Raw genomic sequence first — 18,287 nt, forward strand, 5'->3', positions numbered from 1 at the left:
AATCCAGAGAAAATTCCAAGAACGCACATGAAATCCCCCCTGGAAATCCCTGTGAAAATGTGGCGCTGAGGCTGGGTGAGGTGGCCGAATTCATTGGGACTTCCACGGTTGAAATTGCCCACTGCCGCCGGGGCTCTGGAACTTTGGCAGATCCGTCCCCACAGACGATTTCCGAGGCTGACTTAACGGGTTGGGACCTTGACCCACGGTGGCCAAGGCGGTCAGTTCCGGTATCGTTGGACTCCTCCCAGAGGCCGTAACCTCTACTGGTCTGGCAAAACGGATAATCCAGAAACACTCTGGGACCAAGGGTGTTGAAAAATCAGTCGTGGACTTGTATCACACTTCAAAGGAGCGAAATCCTGCAGGATAAATTCCTGACTATATATTCATGATAACAAGTTTTTTTCCCCGCCAGCAATATTTACTGAGATATCAAACAGAAGTGACACATCATTTTTCAACTATTGGATGCGTCCAGATTTAGCACAACCCGCTCATGCCAGATGAAATTTCCCATCAAGAGTCGCTGCCTTACAGCGCCAGAGACCCCAGTGCGACCCTGACTACGGGCGCTGTCTCTACGGAGTTTGTACGTTCTCCCCGTGACCTGCTTTGGTTTTGCCCAGGTGCTCCTATTTCCTTCCGCACTCCAAAGATGTACAGGTTTGTAGGTTAATTGGCATGGTAACATCGTAAATAGTCACTCGTGTGCGTAGGATAGTATTAGGTTGCGGGAATCGCTGGTCAGCGCGGACACAGTGGGCTCCTCGCTGCATCACTAAACTAAACTAGAAGTTACCCACTAATCAAAAGTTAGGGGAAATCAAACACAACATGTCTGCATTCCCAGACATTTTGGAATAATGTCAGAGGCATTTTGGAATAACCCTGGCCCAATATGGAGAAGCACGACTTTTGTTTAGTTTTAGTTTAGTTTAGAGATACTGCGAGGAAACAGGCCCTTAGGCCCACTGAGTCCGCAATGGCCAGCGATCCCTGCACACTAATACTATCCTACACACACAAGGGAACATTTCACATTGATACCAAGCCAATTAGACTACGAGCCTGTACGTCTTTGGAGTGTGTGAGCAAACCACTGAGAAAACCCACATGGTCACGGGGAGAACGTACAAACTCTGCACAGACAGCACCCGTAGTCAGGATTGAGCCCAGGTCCCTAGTCTCCAAAAATATGATTTAACTTTTCAGTTTGAAGGATGATTATGGGGCATAACTTGCAGAAGAATTCCTGGATAAATGAAATATGCTGGTGTCTGCAGCTCTTCCATCAAAGTTATAGACGATGCACAAGGTGGTCTTGGTAGAAATCCATTGCTAGAGGGTAGGAAATTATGCTTGGATTGTCTAGTTTAAGAACATAATGTTCTTAGAAATCTTGCAGAGAGGGCCTCACCTTAAAATGATCTTTGACAAATATATGCTTTTGGCTGCACTGGTGCAGAAATGTTGTGAGGATTATTTTTCCTTTCATTATTCTAGCCACTGGATTACATTCATTATTTTTTATTTAGTTTAGTTTAGAGATGCAACGTGGAAACAGGTCTTTCGGCCCTCTGATTCCACGCCAACTAACAATCACCCTGTACACCAGCACTATCCTACACACTGAATCCACAACCCTGCACTTCCTTGGGGGTGTGGGGAGGAAACCAGAGCACGCGGACGAAACCCACGAGGTCACAGGGAGAACGTACAGACTCCGTACAGATAGTACCCGAGGTCAGGATTGAACCAGGTCTCTGGCGCTGTAAGGCAGCAATTCTACAGCTGTGCCACTGTGCCACAAAGTTACTAAAATATACATTATTTTCTTTCTCTATTAGCATTTCCCATTGCTATTGCCATTCTTTTTCTCTTTCCAAGCAGTCCTTTGGGATTGATGTTCTCAGTTTTGTGGGCTGTAAAGTAACTAATTAGTAGAGATGATGCCTCACAGGGCCAGAGACCCAGGTTCGATTCTGACCTTAGGTGTGGATTATGTGGAGTTTGCATGTTCTCCCTGTGACCATCCCAAAGTCGTGCGGGTTTGTATGATAGATGGCCTCTGTAAATTGTCCCTAGTGTGTATGGAGTGTGTAGAGAGCACTGGATCAACTAACTCTTTATTCCCACGCACAAACAAACTTCCTATACGATACCTAACCAACACCTCGGGTCCAATCCTTGTCTCTACTCGTCCAAGCCCTTCAGCCTCGTGCGAATAGACATCTCCAGACAGTCAACACAGTCACAAGTGCATCTCCAGAAGATCGACCTCGATCCATGTGGAGGCCCCTCTTTTATACTGTATCGGACCCATGGCGCGAAATACATGGGGGGGGGGGGCAACCCCTACCAGCCAATCACAAATAAAGATCATATAATACATTTAATGACAGCTCCCTAACACAATCACAAAATACCCCATTACATTGTTACCACAGATGGTTCTAGTTGGAAGACAGTTCACCAAAGTAAAGAAACATTTCCCCAGGTAACATAAACAATTAGAGCAAGGCTCCATACTTTGACCGATCACAGGATAACAGCACAAAGACTCTGCAACATAATTACCAATACTTTTACAACACCTCATTCTGTAACCAATCCTGGTCATGCATTTGCAACCCAGCTCAGCTCTTTCTGCAAAACCCTCATACATATTAACAATTGAAGGGACAACTGGACACCACCCTGTGCTGGACTTCCTCCCAGGGTCCAGATTCATGGCTTTGCAGTTTTTCACAGAAGATACAAGCAGGCTTTGCAAATGCAGAGATCCTCCATTTTGTGACATATTTATTTGGCCAATATTATCACAAAGACATGCAGGTTTGTAGGTTAATTGGCTTCGGTGAGTTGTAAATTGTCCCTGGTGTATAGGATAGTGCTGATGTACAGGGTGACCGATGGTCGACGCGGACTCGGTGAGCTGAAGGGCCTGTTCCCGCGCTGTATCTCTAAAGTCTAAAATAAAGAAGGATTCTGGCGAGTCAGTATTATCTCTCTTCTTCCTTGCCAATTGCACATTTCAGAGGGTTGCATCTGGAGTTGAAGTCACGCAGGAGAATCAGTTTGTCTCCCTTTGGGATGTGGACCTGTACTATTCCCAATGTCAGAGTAGACCCACATTCCCAATCCCCAGATGGGTTAACAATAAATATAGCCATCAATAAGATCCTCCTGTAGCTGTGGTAACCTTGCTCTCTACGTTATGGTGGTAGCGTTAGATTAAAGACTATGAGGGGAGGGGGTGACTCATGTGAAACACAGGGATAGTGAGAAATATTGATTACTTTCTTTTTAACCTTCCCTAAATAGATTTTTTTGTGAAATAGTTTAAAGAAATATAAACTGCTTAAGTAATATCTGCTTTGTGATTACCTTGATATGAGTGAAATGCAGGTGGTCAAACCCAAATTAGTATTCAAATTCCCTCCTTATTCGACTAATCGTCACAAACACTATATCTCACTAACTTCATGTGAGTGTGGGAGTCGACAATATACTTCTGCTATGAAGGACAATTCTCTGTATGTATTGGGGAAATCATGTTTTTGAAAGGGTCAATGACATACAAGGGTTTTTTTCTATTGCCCCCCCCTGTCAAAAAACTATTTACTGCTACACAGTATTCTCCCAGGAAAGACCGTGACGATGTGAAAACAACACTCACCAGAAGATCCAATTTAAATAAAGCATCAAAGTGATGGTGGTCATCAAAGTTGATGAGCAGTGAGGGAGGAATGGGTTGTTGGTTGGGATAGGAACATCAGAGAACCAGCTGTACGTATCCGTTATGTCAACCGGCACTTGTTCTTACCTCAGCTTCCGGGACCCTGCTTGTTTATGAGTTTGCTTTAATCTTCCCTTTCTATTTATTCAGTGTTCAGTCCATTCGCACACTATTTTATTTTCTATACTTCCAACTATACATCTTCTGCCCACATCACTTTTTACACTCATCTATCTATTTTGACATCACCACCTTAACAAGTCATTCTTTTGTGTGTGTGTGTGTGTGTGTGTGTGTGTGTGTGTGTGTGTGTGTGTGTGTGTGTGTGTGTGTGTGTGTGTGTGTGTGTGTGTGTGTGTGTGTGTGTGTGTGTGTGTGTGTGTGTGTGTGTGTGTGTGTGTGTGTGTGTGTGTGTGTGTGCCTGTGTCTATTTGTATGTCTCTGCATATTTGTGTGTGCGTGCATGCATGTGTGCGTGTGCATATGTGTGTGTGTGGTGCATGCATGTGTGTATATGTGTCTGTGTGTATGTCTGTCTGCATTTATGTCTGTTTGTGAATATGTGTGCGTGCATGCATGTGTATGTACGTGTGTGTGTCTGTGTGTCTGTGTGCGTATGTGCATGCATGTGTATGTGTGTGTTTGTGAATACGTGTGTGTGCGTGCATGCGTGTGTGCATGCATGTGTATGTGGGCGTGATTGCATGCATTGTATGTGTGCACGAGCATGCATGCATGTGTGCGTTTGTGTCTTTTAGTCTGTCTTTTTTCCTTTATAAATATTGTTCTGCTGTGAACATTTTCACCTCAAAAAAAGCTTACACATTAACTATTCTACTCTTATAAACCTAAATCTAAAGTGTTACCAAAGCAGTGTACGTTTTTGTTTGATATTTCTGATGAAGCAGTTTGTGGAATTCTCTCTGATATTGAGCAGTTCCATCTGAAGTCTAAATGTTGCCATTGATATTTTCTAACTCTGAGGCAGTTTAGATCATGTTTCTTTTGCTGATATTTTATTGTCAAGCAGAGCTGGATCCAGTGTTTCTGAATTCAATGTTTCTCACAGTCCCCATGGTCTTGTATTCACAGCGGGGTCAGTATGTTTGCAATGTTCACTGGCACATTACCATTCACCGTCGAGCCCTTCAACATCAAACAACTGCATCAGAAGATGGTAAATGGGGACATGAGTTCCATCCCATCAGAAATTTCCTCAGGTACCAGATATTTATTGAATTGAATTGATTGTTTGGAACATACAGCAAGAAAGTCTCCACCCAGAACGTCACCCATCCTTGTTCTCCAGAGTTTCTGCCAGACCTGCTGAGTTACTACAGCACTTTGTGTCCTTCGGAGTAGTGTTTGGTCACACTAGTATAGGAGAGATGTTGTTAAGCTGGAAAGAGGGCAGGGAGAATTTACGAGGGATGTTGCCGTGACGAGGCCTTGAGCTATAGCGAGAGGTTGGTCAGGCTAGGACTTTCCATGTGCCTGTCCAAAAGTCTTCTTAAACACCACAATCGTATCTCTCTCCACCGTACCGTGGCAATGTGTTCCTGACCCCCACACCACTCTGTATAAAAAATCTTGCCCTGCACATCTCCATTAAATTTCCCCCGATCACCTTATAGCTGTGCCCTCTAGTGTTGGACATTTCCACCCTGGGAAAAAGGTTCTGACTGTCTACCTTCCCTATGTCTCACATAATTCTATATACTTCCATTAAGTCTCCCGTTAACCTCCGATGTTCCAGAGAAAACCATCCAAGACTATCCAACCACTCCCCGTAGCTGAAACCCTCAAATCTAGGCAGCTTTCTGGTAAACCTCCTCTGCACCCTCTCCAAAGCTTCAACATCTCTCCTATTTAATGGGGTGACCAGAACTGCTTGCAATATTCCAAATGTGGCCTAACCAAAGTCCTGCATCATGAATTTCTGACGTACTCCATGCACCAAGCTATGAAGGCTAACATGCAATATGTCTTCTTTACCTGCCTATCTACTTGTGCTTTCACCTCTAATGAGCTATGAACACCTCTGCTCAGTCCGCCTAAACCAACCTGATCTCCCGGTTGCTAAATACATTAACTCCCCCTCCCATTCCCACACTGGCCTTTCTGTCCTGGGCCTCCTCCACTGTCAGAGTGAGGCCCAGCGCAAATTTCACTTGGGCAGCTTACACCACAGCGGTATGAACATTGACTTTTCTTACTTCAAGTAACCTTTGCTTTCCCTCTCTTTCCATCCCTCCTCCTCCCTAGCTGTCTAACCAGTCTGACTGTCCCCGATCAAATAAACCGAACATAGACATAAAGTGCTGGAGTAACGCAGCGGGTCAGAAAGCATCTCTGGAAAAAAGAAAGAGGTGACGTTTCGCGTCGAGACCCTTAAACTAAAGCCATGCTGATAACAATATGTTTATTCCTCAGGGGCTGCGCACTTCATGCTTTCTTTACTCGAACCCGACCCAGCCAAGCGGCCCTCCGTCAGAGAAGCAATGGAGGAGAAATGGATAAATGAAGGGTTTGTTCGAAGACCACTGCACTCAGTTATCTACAAGAATAGGTACCTAACCAATAGTGAACTGTGGACAGATACAAAACTGTGGATAGACACAGTAATGGGCCTGTCCCACTTACGCAACTTTTTCGGCGACTGCCGGCATCCGCCACGGGTCGTTGTAGGTCGGTGAAAATTTTCAACGTTGAAAATTCAGCGCCGACCAGAAAGACGCTATGACTCTTTGGGCGACTGAGGAGACTACTCACGCCCATGCAGGCGACACTCTGGCGACATGTCGCGGGGTGAAGCCTGTATGGTCGTGAGAAGTCGCCCAAAGAGTCGTACCTTGTTATGGTCGCTGCTTGATTTTCAACGTTGAAAATTTTCGGCGACATATAACGACCTATGACGTGTGCCAGCAGTCGCCGAAAAAGTCACGTAAGTGGTACAGACCCATAAGAGTTTAGAAGGATGAGCGGGTACCTCATTAAAACTTACTGAATAGTGGAAGGCTTGGATAGAGTGGATGTAGAGAGGATATTTCCACCAGTGGCAGAATCTAGGACCAGAGGTGATAGCCTCAGAATAATAGGACCTTTATTTTGGAAGGAGGAGGAATTTCTTTAGTGAGAGGATGGTAAATCTGTGCAATTCATTCACTGTGGAGGTCAAGTCAATTGATATTTTTAAGGCAGCGATAGATAGATTCGTGATTAGTACAGGTGTCAGAGGTTATGGGGAGAAGGCAGGAGAATGGGGTTAGGAAGGAGAGACACTCAATAAAACACTCTTAACTCTTGCCTCTCTGGAGAATAAGGATAGGCGATGTTTCGGGTCGGGACCCTTCCTCAGACTGTGGACTTTAGTGTACTGTGGACATCTTTTCAGACTGTCAGGTAAACCTACTTGCATAAAACTTCGCCCTAGTCAGTAGCATAAATGCATCATCATTGTTGAAAACATTAGCGACGCAGTGGTGTTGGCTCCAACGGGAACGGTGACGGACGCACCACACATCTCTGTCCTCCAGTTCCTGCGGGCTTCCACCGTTGGAAGTATAGGATTTTCAGATTCAGATTCAGATTCAATTTTAATTGTCATTGTCAGTGTACAGTACAGAGACAACGAAATGCATTTAGCATCTCCCTGGAAGAGCGATATAGCAAATGATTTGAATAAATAATAATAAGTGTCCGGGGGGGGGTGGTGATTGGCAGTCACCGAGGTACGTTGTTGAGTAGAGTGACAGCCGCCGGGAAGAAGCTGTTCCTCGACCTGCTGGTTCGGCAACGGAGAGACCTGTAGCGCCTCCCGGATGGTAGGAGGGTAAACAGTCCATGGTTGGGGTGAGAGCAGTCCTTGGCAATGCTGAGCGCCCTCCGCAGACAACGCTTGCTTTGGACAGACTCAATGGAGGGGAGCGAGGAACCGGTGATGCGTTGGGCAATTTTCACCACCCTCTGCAATGCCTTCCGGTTGGAGACAGAGCAGTTGCCATACCATACTGTGATGCAGTTGGTAAGGATGCTCTCGATGGTGCAGCGGTAGAAGTTCACCAGCCATCTGAGGAGACAGATGGACCTTCTTCAGTCTCCTCAGGAAGAAGTGACGCTGGTGAGCCTTCTTGATCAGAGTAGAGGTATTGTGGGTCCAAGAGAGGTCATCGGAGATGTTGACTCCCAGGAACCTGAAGCTAAAAACACGTTCAATTTTGTTGGGTGTGCTTTATCATCATTTACAACAATGCTATGTACGACAGTGATCGCAACTTCAACTGAAGTGTGAATGGCCGTTGGTTTGCTAGAAGCTCATCCGCCCTTTAACAGGTCTTGTTTTTGGTCCTGCTGGGGGTCCACAGCCCCCTCCTCACCTGGCAAACCAGGTGGGGGAGACGGTTTAGTCGCCGACTATCCGATCATGGAGCAGGTAGCACGGGATTAAGTGGTACCCGCAGCATAAAACAAGCCATTGAAGGGCAATTCTTGGTGCTTTGTGGAAGTTCACTGTCCAGTGAGATACATTTCAGAGGCAGTGTGCCACATACATTGCACATTTAACATTATCAAATAGGTATCAATTTTAAAATGTTGTGAAAGGAATGTTTCAGAATGTGTTAGAAGTAAACTTTATGTAGGGCGATGGCTGGATAATTTTCAAAGTGGTCCCGATCTCAACAGATGAAGGAAGTGGATAGATAAGTGGATGAGGTCAAAAGTCAACCAAGCTCTCATGGAATGTCGAAAGGAACTGCAGGTGCCAGTTTACATCAAAGATAGACATAAAATGCTGGAGTAACTCAGCAGTTCAGGCAGCATCTCTGGAGAAAAGGAACAGGTGACCTTTTTGGGTCGAGGTCCTTCTTCTTCAGACCTCATTGAGTCAAGATCTCATTGAGTATCTTCAAGGAGTCATTTGGAAACTGCTGCTTCTCTTTATCATTTTCTTATTCAGTTGAAGATTTCATTTCGATTTGTGTCTACAAGCATCAGGGAGGGACAATTCAATTATTGCTCTGTCAAGGAAGTTTAGTACAGGTACTCTCAAATAATTGTGTAGGACTTTGGTGAGGCAATCACTCCATGTTTGCAGGCAAAATGGCAGCTAATTATTCCGATTCATTCTGCCAAAAGCAAGTGGCTGCTGAATGTGAATATTAACTTTCAGTGATTTGTGTACAGATCCTCGAAACACCATTTTATCAATTTAACAAATACTCCCTCTTTCTATTTTTTCTGACCAAAGTAGATTCTCCCATATTCTTGGCCACATATCCCATCGATCATGCCCTTGCCCATCCACTTAGCCTGTTTTTGATCTTCTTGCAGCCTCTCTACATTCTCCATCTCCCAATCCCCAATGCCACCTGCATATAATTCAGAAATGATTATACTGCATAACATAATATATAGAAATGTACACTACAGAAACAGGCCCTCTGTCCTACAATGCATAATGGCAAGTTAAACTAATCCCCTCTTGCCTGCATTATATCCACCTCCTTTGATTCCCTGCATGTCCCTGTGCCCATCTAAATGAATGCTAATATTGTATCTGCCTCCACAACCACCCCTGGCAGCGTGTTCCAGGCACTCACCAGACTCTTTGTAAAAAACACTCGCCCCACATAGAGTTGCTGCCTTACAGCAAAATGCAGCGCCGGAGAGCCGGGTTCGAACCCGACTACAGGCGCTGTCTGTACGGAGTTTGTACGTTCTCCACGTAACCTGCATGGGTTTTCTCAGAGATCTTCGGTTTCCCCCCACATTCCAAAGACGTACAGGTTTGTAGGTTAATTGGCTTGATAAATGTACAAATTGTCCAACTTCCAGCATAGTTCCTGGTGGACTCTTCGGAAGGTACAAGGTACAAGTTACGTCAAAGCTAAGGTTTCATCTTAACATAGAAACATAAAAAAACATAGAAAAATAGGTGCAAGAGTAGGCCAGTCGGCCCTTCGAGCCAGCACCGCCATTCAATATGATCATGGCTGATCATCTAAAATCAGTAGCCTTTTCCCCATATCCCTTGATTCAATTAGCCCTAAGAGCTAAATCTAACTCGCTTGAAAACATTGTGAATTGGCCTCCACTGCCTTCTGTGGCAGAGAATGCCACAGATTCGCAACTCTCTGGGTGAAGAAGTTTTTCCTCATCTCAATCCTAAATGGCCTACCCCTTTTTCTTAAACTGTGACCCCTGGTTCTGGGCTCCCCCAACATTGGGAACATTTTTCCTGTATATAGCCTGTCCAATCTTTTAAGAATTTTATATGTTGAAATGTTTAATGGTGAAAAAGGTGCTCTCATCTGAAAAGGGTGGCACAGTGGCGCAGCAGTAGAGTTGCCACCTTACAGCGATAGATATTCGGCTTCAAAAGGGTGCTGTTTGTATGAAGTTTTATGTTCTCCCAGTGACCACGTGGGTTTTCTTCCGGTGCACCGGTTTCCTCCTACAATCCAAAGATGTACAGGTTTGTAGGTTAATTGGCTTCAGTCAAGATTGTAAATTGTTTCTTCGTGTGTAGGATAGTGTTAATGTACGGGGCTAATGCTGGTCAGTGTGGTAATGTAGTGTTAATTCTGGTCAGTGTGGACTCGGTGGGCCGAAGTGCTTGTTTCCATGCTGTATCTCTATATTAAACTAAACTATGCCTTTTCCATCCTTGGGGGAGGGGGGGGGATATGTGAAATATTCTAAAGGGTTATTCCAAATAGGGGTCTGGAGAGTTATCCCCAATTTTCTAGTCAATATTTATCCCTTAGCTTTTATGAAAGTTTATGAAAGTCATTATGTGTATAGGTCTTTTCTTACTTGATGTTTTTTTTTTAACCTTTGGACTTACTTTGTCCCAGCAGAATATACAGTATTTTATATGTATCCAATTTCTATATTCCATTTTCCCAGAGGAATACGGTTATGAGTGTTATTTCCGCATTATAAATACGGCATTTTAATGACAGACAAATTGGTCAGATTTTCTTTTTTCAATGTTTCAATGGTTACAATGTTTAATTTTCTTTACCCGGCAACAGTGCAGGCATGCACACGGTTTCCTGTTTCTGATAATACTTGCCTTTGATACACAGGAACTGCATCTAATGATATGGTGGGAATAACGCGTATAATAACTTCTTTATTTTGTAGACTTCGTTCTGATGAACTGAACTCGGTGGTTTTGAACTTTATGACAGAGAAGAAAGGTTTCGGGTTGACGGAGATTGTTAACACATTAATCAACAACAGGCCATCTCCAAGCATGGCAACGTACTATTTATTAGTGCAGAAATTGGCACGGAACCAAAAAGAAATAAAAAACAAGAAGGTACTTCATATTAGTTCTTCGATATTTTATGGCTCTTTCAAAAATTTTAATTATATATTATTAAAAGACAGTATTTGATTATTTTTTCCGCCCCAATCTGGTTATAATTTTTTTTAACCATGTTGTTTGGTTTATTACCCAGAAAATTGAGCCAAGTGAATGGAACTTATCATCTGAGGGTCTGCAAATTCACCAAGTAGAAAACAACTCCCTTAATAAAAGACCAATACAGCAGGTACTTCAACATTGACTACCTTCTAAATCGATAGGAGGTTCGGTGTCCTGATCTATGCAGTGTCATTATGACTTTTCTATTGATCAATTTTAATTCCTGGGCTTGTTTCGGACAGCAGGTGTGAGGTAGAACTTCATCGACTACACTGAATACCAAATAGTGAAAGGCCTGGATGGAGTGCATGTGGAGAGGATGTTTCCACTAGTGGCTGAGTCTAGGACTAGAGGTCATAGCCTCAGAATAAAAGGACATACCTTTAGAAAGATGAGGAGGAATTTCTTTAGTCAGAGGGTGGTGGAACTGTGGAATTCATTGTCACAGTCAACTGTGGAGGCCAAGTCAATGGGATGTTTTTCAGGTGGAAATTGACTGATTCTTGATTAGTATGGGTGTCAGGGGTTATGAGGATAAGGCAGGAGAATGGGGTTGAGAGGGAAAGATAGATCTGCCATAATTGAATGGTGGAGTGGATCTGATGGGCCGAATGGCCTAATTCTGCTCCTATCGCTTCTGAACATTATTCCAAAAGTGAGTGATATATTGACTCAAGGTTTTTTAAATCTCTTCATCTGACCCATCAGGTAAGAATAAAGTCAGGAATGTTTAATTGGCCTATGTAGCAGGAACAGAACAATGACCATTTTACTTGCTGCAGATTTACAGGCTCATTAATGGAATAACTCAACGCATAAATATACAATAAACAATACAAAAACAAATTAATAACCAGGAACATTTGGTAACCAGACCATAATAATATAAAATCAAAGTATGTTGTGTAAGCAAATCAAAGTCCATAGTCGATCAAAGATAGACACAAAGTGCTGGAGTAACTCAGCGGGTCAGGCAGCATCTCTGGAGAAAATGGAAATGTGACAACTCGGGGTCAGGACCCTTCTTCAGACCCATTCAGATCAGATAATACCAGACGTAAAAACAATCGTCAAACTCAAGTACAATAGAGTGAAAGGGGAAGATATATAGAGTGCAGAATATCATTCTCAGCATTGTGGTGCATCAGTTCCATGGACAAAGTCCAATATCCGCAATGGAGTAGAGATGAATTGGATAATATTGTTCAGGAGGACCATTCAGAAGCCTGATAACAGAGGGGAGAAAGCTTTTCCTGAGACTGGTGGTGCGCTTTTCAATCTTCTGACCCTTCTGCTGGATGGGAGCAGGGAGAAGAAGGAATGACCAGAGTGCAAGAAGAGTTTGTTTAGGATGTCTTTCATAGTGTGAAGTGCAGATGGAGTCAATGGTGGGAATTCTGGGCTAGATCTACAACTTTGCAATTTATTGCGGTTTTGGGCAGAGCTGTTCCCAAACCAAGCTGCGATGCCACCCGACAGTATGCTTTCTATGGTGCATCTGTAGAAGTTTGTTATTTCCAATAAGAACATTTAGTATAAGAACATAAGTAAGCAACCCAGTGTATCAATATTGATTTCTCTAACCTCAAGTAACCCTTCCACCCCCTCTTGCTCCGTTCCTCCCCCACTCGTCATTGTACCAGTTCCAAAGGCGTCTCGTTGAGTCTCATTGTCTGTAACTCCTTTTCACCAAGCTCACAGCTAACAAAGGCCTGTTTCCTTTATCATCGTTACTTTTTTGCTTATCTTTCATTCATTTGTTCTATATCTCTCAATATCATTGTCTATATCTCTCGTTTCCCCTTCCCTGACTCTCAGTCTGAGGAAGGGTCTCGACCCGAAGCGTCACCTATCCCTTTTCTCCAGAGATGCTGCCTGACCCGCTGAGTTACTCCTGCTTTTTGTGTCTATCTGGTTCAAACCAACATATGCAGTTCCTTCCTACACTAGAATATTTAGATTATTGCCTGACAAAAATGTCTCTTTGGTAATTCATAGAGAGAAAATGAAGCAGCAAAACAAAGCAAAGAGATGGAGGGAAGAATTCCAGATGAAAACCTACCGTCTGAATCGCAGAAAAGTAGGAAAACGACAGAACAATTTTTTCAGGAGGATCAGAGGACCATGGAGACAAGCAAGAGGCAGTGGATGCACAGCCCCACGCCAAAAGACAGTATTAAAGAAGAGGAGATTGCAATTTCTTTAGAAAAACCTGTCAACTGTTTCCCAGAAGGTAACTCAGTATGTGTAGGAAGGAACTGCAGATGCTGGTTTACACTGAAGATAGACACAAAGTGCTGGAGTAACTCAGCGGGACAGGCAGCATCTCTGGAGAGCAGGATTGGGTGACATTTTGAATTGAGACCCTTCTTCAGACTGAGAGTCTCTCTGCCTCCATCTCCCCTGACTCTCAGTCTGAAGAAGGAACTCGACCCGAAACCTCACCCACTCCTTCAATCCAGAGATGCTGCCTGTCCCGCTGAGTTACTCCAACATTTTGTGTCTATCTTCAGATAATTCAGTATTCTTATTTGAATGCGTATTTTGTTTCTCATCAACATTTTTAATAACATTTGAGTTAGAGATGTACGAACAATCCAAAGATGTTGAAAATTGAAGGCAGGCGGAATGCAGCTAAATATTATCCCCTGGTAGGAATGACAGGAGTCTCACCTCTCTCACTCCCTCTTCTCCACTCTCTGATCGGGCAAAAGGAATTGAAGTGTGAAAACGCACACCTCCAAATTCAAGGATAGGTTCTTCCCAATTGTTAACAGGCAACTGAACCATCCTACCAACATGGGATTAGTGTAGATGTAGTGTAAATGGATGCTTGAGTGGACTAAGTGAGCTGAAAGGCTTGATGCTGTGCTGTGTGACTCTCTGACTCGAATTGTGATAAGATGCCCACTGCTCCAGCGCTGTAGGCTGCGTGCGATCCACGTGTTCGGTCTCTTGGAGCAGCTCCTGGTCCCAGCCGAGCCCCAGGCTGCTCTGGGGCCTCTAGCGGCCCACTCCCAGTCGAGGGCGTGCACTCCCTCACGCAGCCGATCTGCTTCCCGGCCCTCGGGGGGCAGGTTCCCATGGATCCTTGACCCGCAGCGGGTGAGCTGGGCCTTCCAGGCGGGTTCCTGTCCACGGGGTGGGTCTTCCATCCATGGCGGGCGAGTCCGCGGCGAGTGAGCTGGACATTCCGGGCAGTTTCCAATCTGCAACGGGGGTCCACTGCCGCGGCGGGCATGTCGGGCCTACCGGCCAAGTCTCTGGTCTCCGGTGGGCGAGCTGGACCTTCCGGGCAGATCCTCGTTCTACGTCTCCCTGGGATACTCCCACCTTGCGCGCTGCTCATCGGGATGTGTGTTGCTCAGCTGCTGATTAACCTCTCTACATTGATTCGGTTGACTACTATCTAAGTACAAAAATTATGTTGTGTCATTTGCAGTTTCTAAATTTGCAAACAGGGAACTCGTGCACTTGGGACTTCCTTCGTCTAGACATGCATCCGACCTGGAGGGCTCAGATTGTCAGCATAAACCAGAGGCCACCCAATGGACAGTTGCTGCAAAGAGGCAAGACCAGAAGGAACATATACAAGAGACTCGTTTGCAACCAATAGGTCCACAGGAGGTTGAAAGGAATCACAAATCACCAATAGGCAGCCCTGATAAAGCTACACCCAGACTTTTGTTGGATACCAAAGGATATTTCAAAAGTCCACCAGCCCATCATGAAACCAAGTTTAAAGACCTTCTTCAAGCTATGGAAGACCAATCAGCACCAGCACATTGGAGGTGTCACGAGAAAGATGAGAACAATTTTGCGGTGATTAAAACTCCTCAGCCTTCCCAATTGCCAAAACTCAATCATGGCATTTTCAAAGATCCCTTTGGCAACAAAACCAGCTGGGTCCCGTCACCTTGCCACAGGACAAATAGATCCTCGCCTTTCTTGGTCAATGGCGCCAGGCAGCCACTATTCACACCTTCGCGCCAGCAGGCCTTGGTGGCCAAGAGCTTGCGTCAGTCAAAGGAGAAAACAAAAACCTCTCTTTCCAACAACCTGTTCAGAAGGAACTGCATTCAGCTGAAAGCGGCACGCAAACGCACAGACTTAAATCTACTTGTTCTGCCATCAGCGTTTCAGTCAAAGTCAGACAAAAAAGGTGAAATTATAAAGCTGGACTTTGTGTGATACAATAGACAATAGACAATAGGTGCAGGAGTAGGCCATTCGGCCCTTCGAGCCAGCACCGCCATTCAATGTAATCATGGCTGATCATCCACAATCAGTACCACAATGGAGAACATGGATAGGTAACATTCCAGCCTTTCCTTAGTAAACCTGCATCTGCAGTTCCTTGCGCAACATTTTTCTTATCTAGGTCCCAAACAGCCTTGTAGACAGAGACAAGATGTCAAGTATTCCACCAGGCGATGGCAGAACACGCTGACTATTATTTATCCTCAAACAGTGCCCCTTGGCATGAGACTCCTCAGTTTGGGGAACTACCCTTCCCAGCATTTAGCCTGAGAAGCCTTTAAGAATGTTGTAAGTGTTGATAAAATATCCTTTCACTCTTTAAAACTCTAGAGACTATGTTCATAAATTCATGTGATAGGAGTAGAATTAGGCCATTCGGCCCATCAAGTCTACTCCACCTGATCTATCTTTCCATCTTATCCCCATTCTCCTCCTCATAACCTCTGACACCTGTACTAATCAATCTCTATCAATGTATCAACTAATCAATGTGTCTATCTCTGCCTTAAAAATATTCATTGACTTGGCCTCCACAGCCTTCTGTTTAATCCCAGCCTACTCAAACCAGGAAATGTGCCATTCCTGGAACCAAGTGAATCTTCACTGCATAACCTCAACCTGGGCAGTGTCTAATTGCAAGCCTTCTTGTTGAGTAACCAAAAACCATTTACTCATGGGACCTATTCCAATTAATCTCAGTAAAAGCCCGTATCCTTGGACTTTACAGCCCAATATCACCCATGAAATATTTTTGGTACTGATATATTTTCCCCACTAAGTCATGATGTAAAGTGCAATAGATATCAGACCAATACATTGCTAGTTTGCATTTTAAATGTCAACTATGCAGTCGGAACAGTGGTGCAACGATTAACCTGCTGCCTCACAGCGCCAGAGACCTGGGTTCGAACCTGGCTACAGGTGCTTGTCTGTACGGAGTTTATACGTATTCCTTGTGACCGCGTGGGTTTTCTCACAAGGTTTCCCCCCACACTCCAAAGACGTACAGGTTTACAGGCTAATTGGCTTTGGTAAAATTGTAAATTGTCCTTAGTGTGTAGGATTTATTTGGAATTTGAGGGGTAACATTTTCACACAAAGGGTGATGGGTGTATGGAACAAGCTGCCAGAGGAGGTAGATGAAGCTGGGACTATCCCATCATTTAAAGAAACAGTTACATGGATAGGACAGGTGTGGGGGGATATGGGCCAAGCGCAGGCAAGTGGGACTGGTGAGTTGGGACATTGTTGGCCAGTGTGGGCAAGTTGGGCCGAAGGGCCTGTTTCCACACTGTATCACTATGACTCTCTCTATGACTCTATGATATTGTTAGTGTATGGGGTGATCACTGGTCGAATGGCGGAGACACACTGGGCCGAAGGGCCTGTTTCTGTCCTGTATCTTTAAAGTCTCAAGATGATATACGATATAAACTCACAAATGGCAGAGGTACCATTAAAAGAACATGATCTTGCATTAGTTGAGAGACTGATAGAGATTAGAAAAATAATTGTGCAAGAAAGGCTAACCATACAGAGAAATATTTTTATGTCAGGGTCATTCGATTGGACTATTAGATTACTGCTCAACTGTGACATGACTATTATTATACTTAAGAACTTTTTGTAGTCATGAATATTTACTATCGTCTATATTCTGCTATGATTTAATCACTCAACAGGGTGCCAAATAAACATACCTATTTTTGGCCTTTTACAAGTATAATAAATATAGCTTTTTTAATAAATCAATCGGTGTATATTTTAGCTAAATGAATTATTTGTTCTGCAATCTATAAACAGTGTTAAATGTATTTTGCAATACTGAGTAGAGCCTTTATGTACTTAATATAATTCCTTTCCTGTTTGCTCAGTATTTGGTGAAACATTTTTCTATTCCTCCAACATGGTTCAGATATATGTATTAAATGTTTTGATCTATTGCAGTGTTTATCTCAGGTAAAAATGTGCAGAGTATACTTTGTACTCCTAAACATGTAAGATATTATAAATTGCTCCTATTTTCACTGTTTATTAATTTTGTAATAAAAATGATAAGAAAATGCTGTGTATTCTTGTCCTAAGTTAAATTACATTTCTAATCATGAAGGTTTTTTTAATATAAAGCTTAAAGAAATAGAATATAGAGCATTGAACATAGAACAGTACAGCACAGGAACAGGCTCTTTAGCCAACAATGTCTGTGCCAAACATGATGCCAAGATCAACTCTTATCTGCCTGTACATATCCAAAAGTCTCTTAAATGCCACTGTTGTGCCAAACACCACCCAGTGTGAGTTCCAGGCACTCATTACTACATCAAGTCTCCCCGCAACCTCCAGCATTCCAGAGAAAACAATCCAAGTCTGTCCAACCTCTTCCTATAGTTAATACCCCAGCATCCAGGCAGCATTCCGGTAAATCTCCTCCACACCCTTCCTGTAACGGAGTGACCAGACCTGAACGCAGTGCTCAAAACAACCAAAATCCTATAAAGCTGCAATACGACATCCCGATTCTAATACTCAATAATAATAATAATAATAATAATAAATTTTATTTATGGGCGCCTTTCAAGAGTCTCAAGGACACTTTACAAAAATTTAGCAGGTAGAGGGAAAACATGTATGCGGAATGAAATAAATAGTAGAGACATGACTAGTACACAAATTAATGACAGAATTCAATTCAAAACACAATATGAGGCAATTCAAGCACAGATGAAAAGGGAGGGGGACGTGGGGCTAAGGATAGGCAGAGGTGAAGAGATGGGTCTTGATGCGGGACTGGAAGATGGTGAGGGACATGGAATTGCGGATCAGTTGGGGGAGGGAGTTCCAGAGCCTGGG

At 43.8% G+C, this 18,287-nt stretch overlaps 1 protein-coding gene across 1 annotated transcript in view; it reads left to right on the forward strand.

Moving 5' to 3' along the window:
- LOC129697483 (hormonally up-regulated neu tumor-associated kinase homolog A) overlaps positions 1-17,461 on the forward strand; it is a 35,870-nt gene extending 18,409 nt beyond the window's left edge. Inside the window, exons 5-10 of the mRNA XM_055636097.1 lie at positions 4,835-4,962; positions 6,176-6,311; positions 10,892-11,069; positions 11,212-11,304; positions 13,176-13,410; positions 14,620-17,461. Of these exons, the coding sequence (XP_055492072.1) occupies positions 4,835-4,962; positions 6,176-6,311; positions 10,892-11,069; positions 11,212-11,304; positions 13,176-13,410; positions 14,620-15,368 (1,519 nt within the window). The 3' untranslated portion in view covers positions 15,369-17,461. The remainder of the gene's footprint in view (positions 1-4,834; positions 4,963-6,175; positions 6,312-10,891; positions 11,070-11,211; positions 11,305-13,175; positions 13,411-14,619) is intronic.
- Positions 17,462-18,287: the final 826 nt, after the last annotated feature.

This window comes from Leucoraja erinacea, chromosome 5, assembly GCF_028641065.1.
Source record: "Leucoraja erinacea ecotype New England chromosome 5, Leri_hhj_1, whole genome shotgun sequence".
Lineage (NCBI taxonomy): Eukaryota > Metazoa > Chordata > Chondrichthyes > Rajiformes > Rajidae > Leucoraja > Leucoraja erinaceus.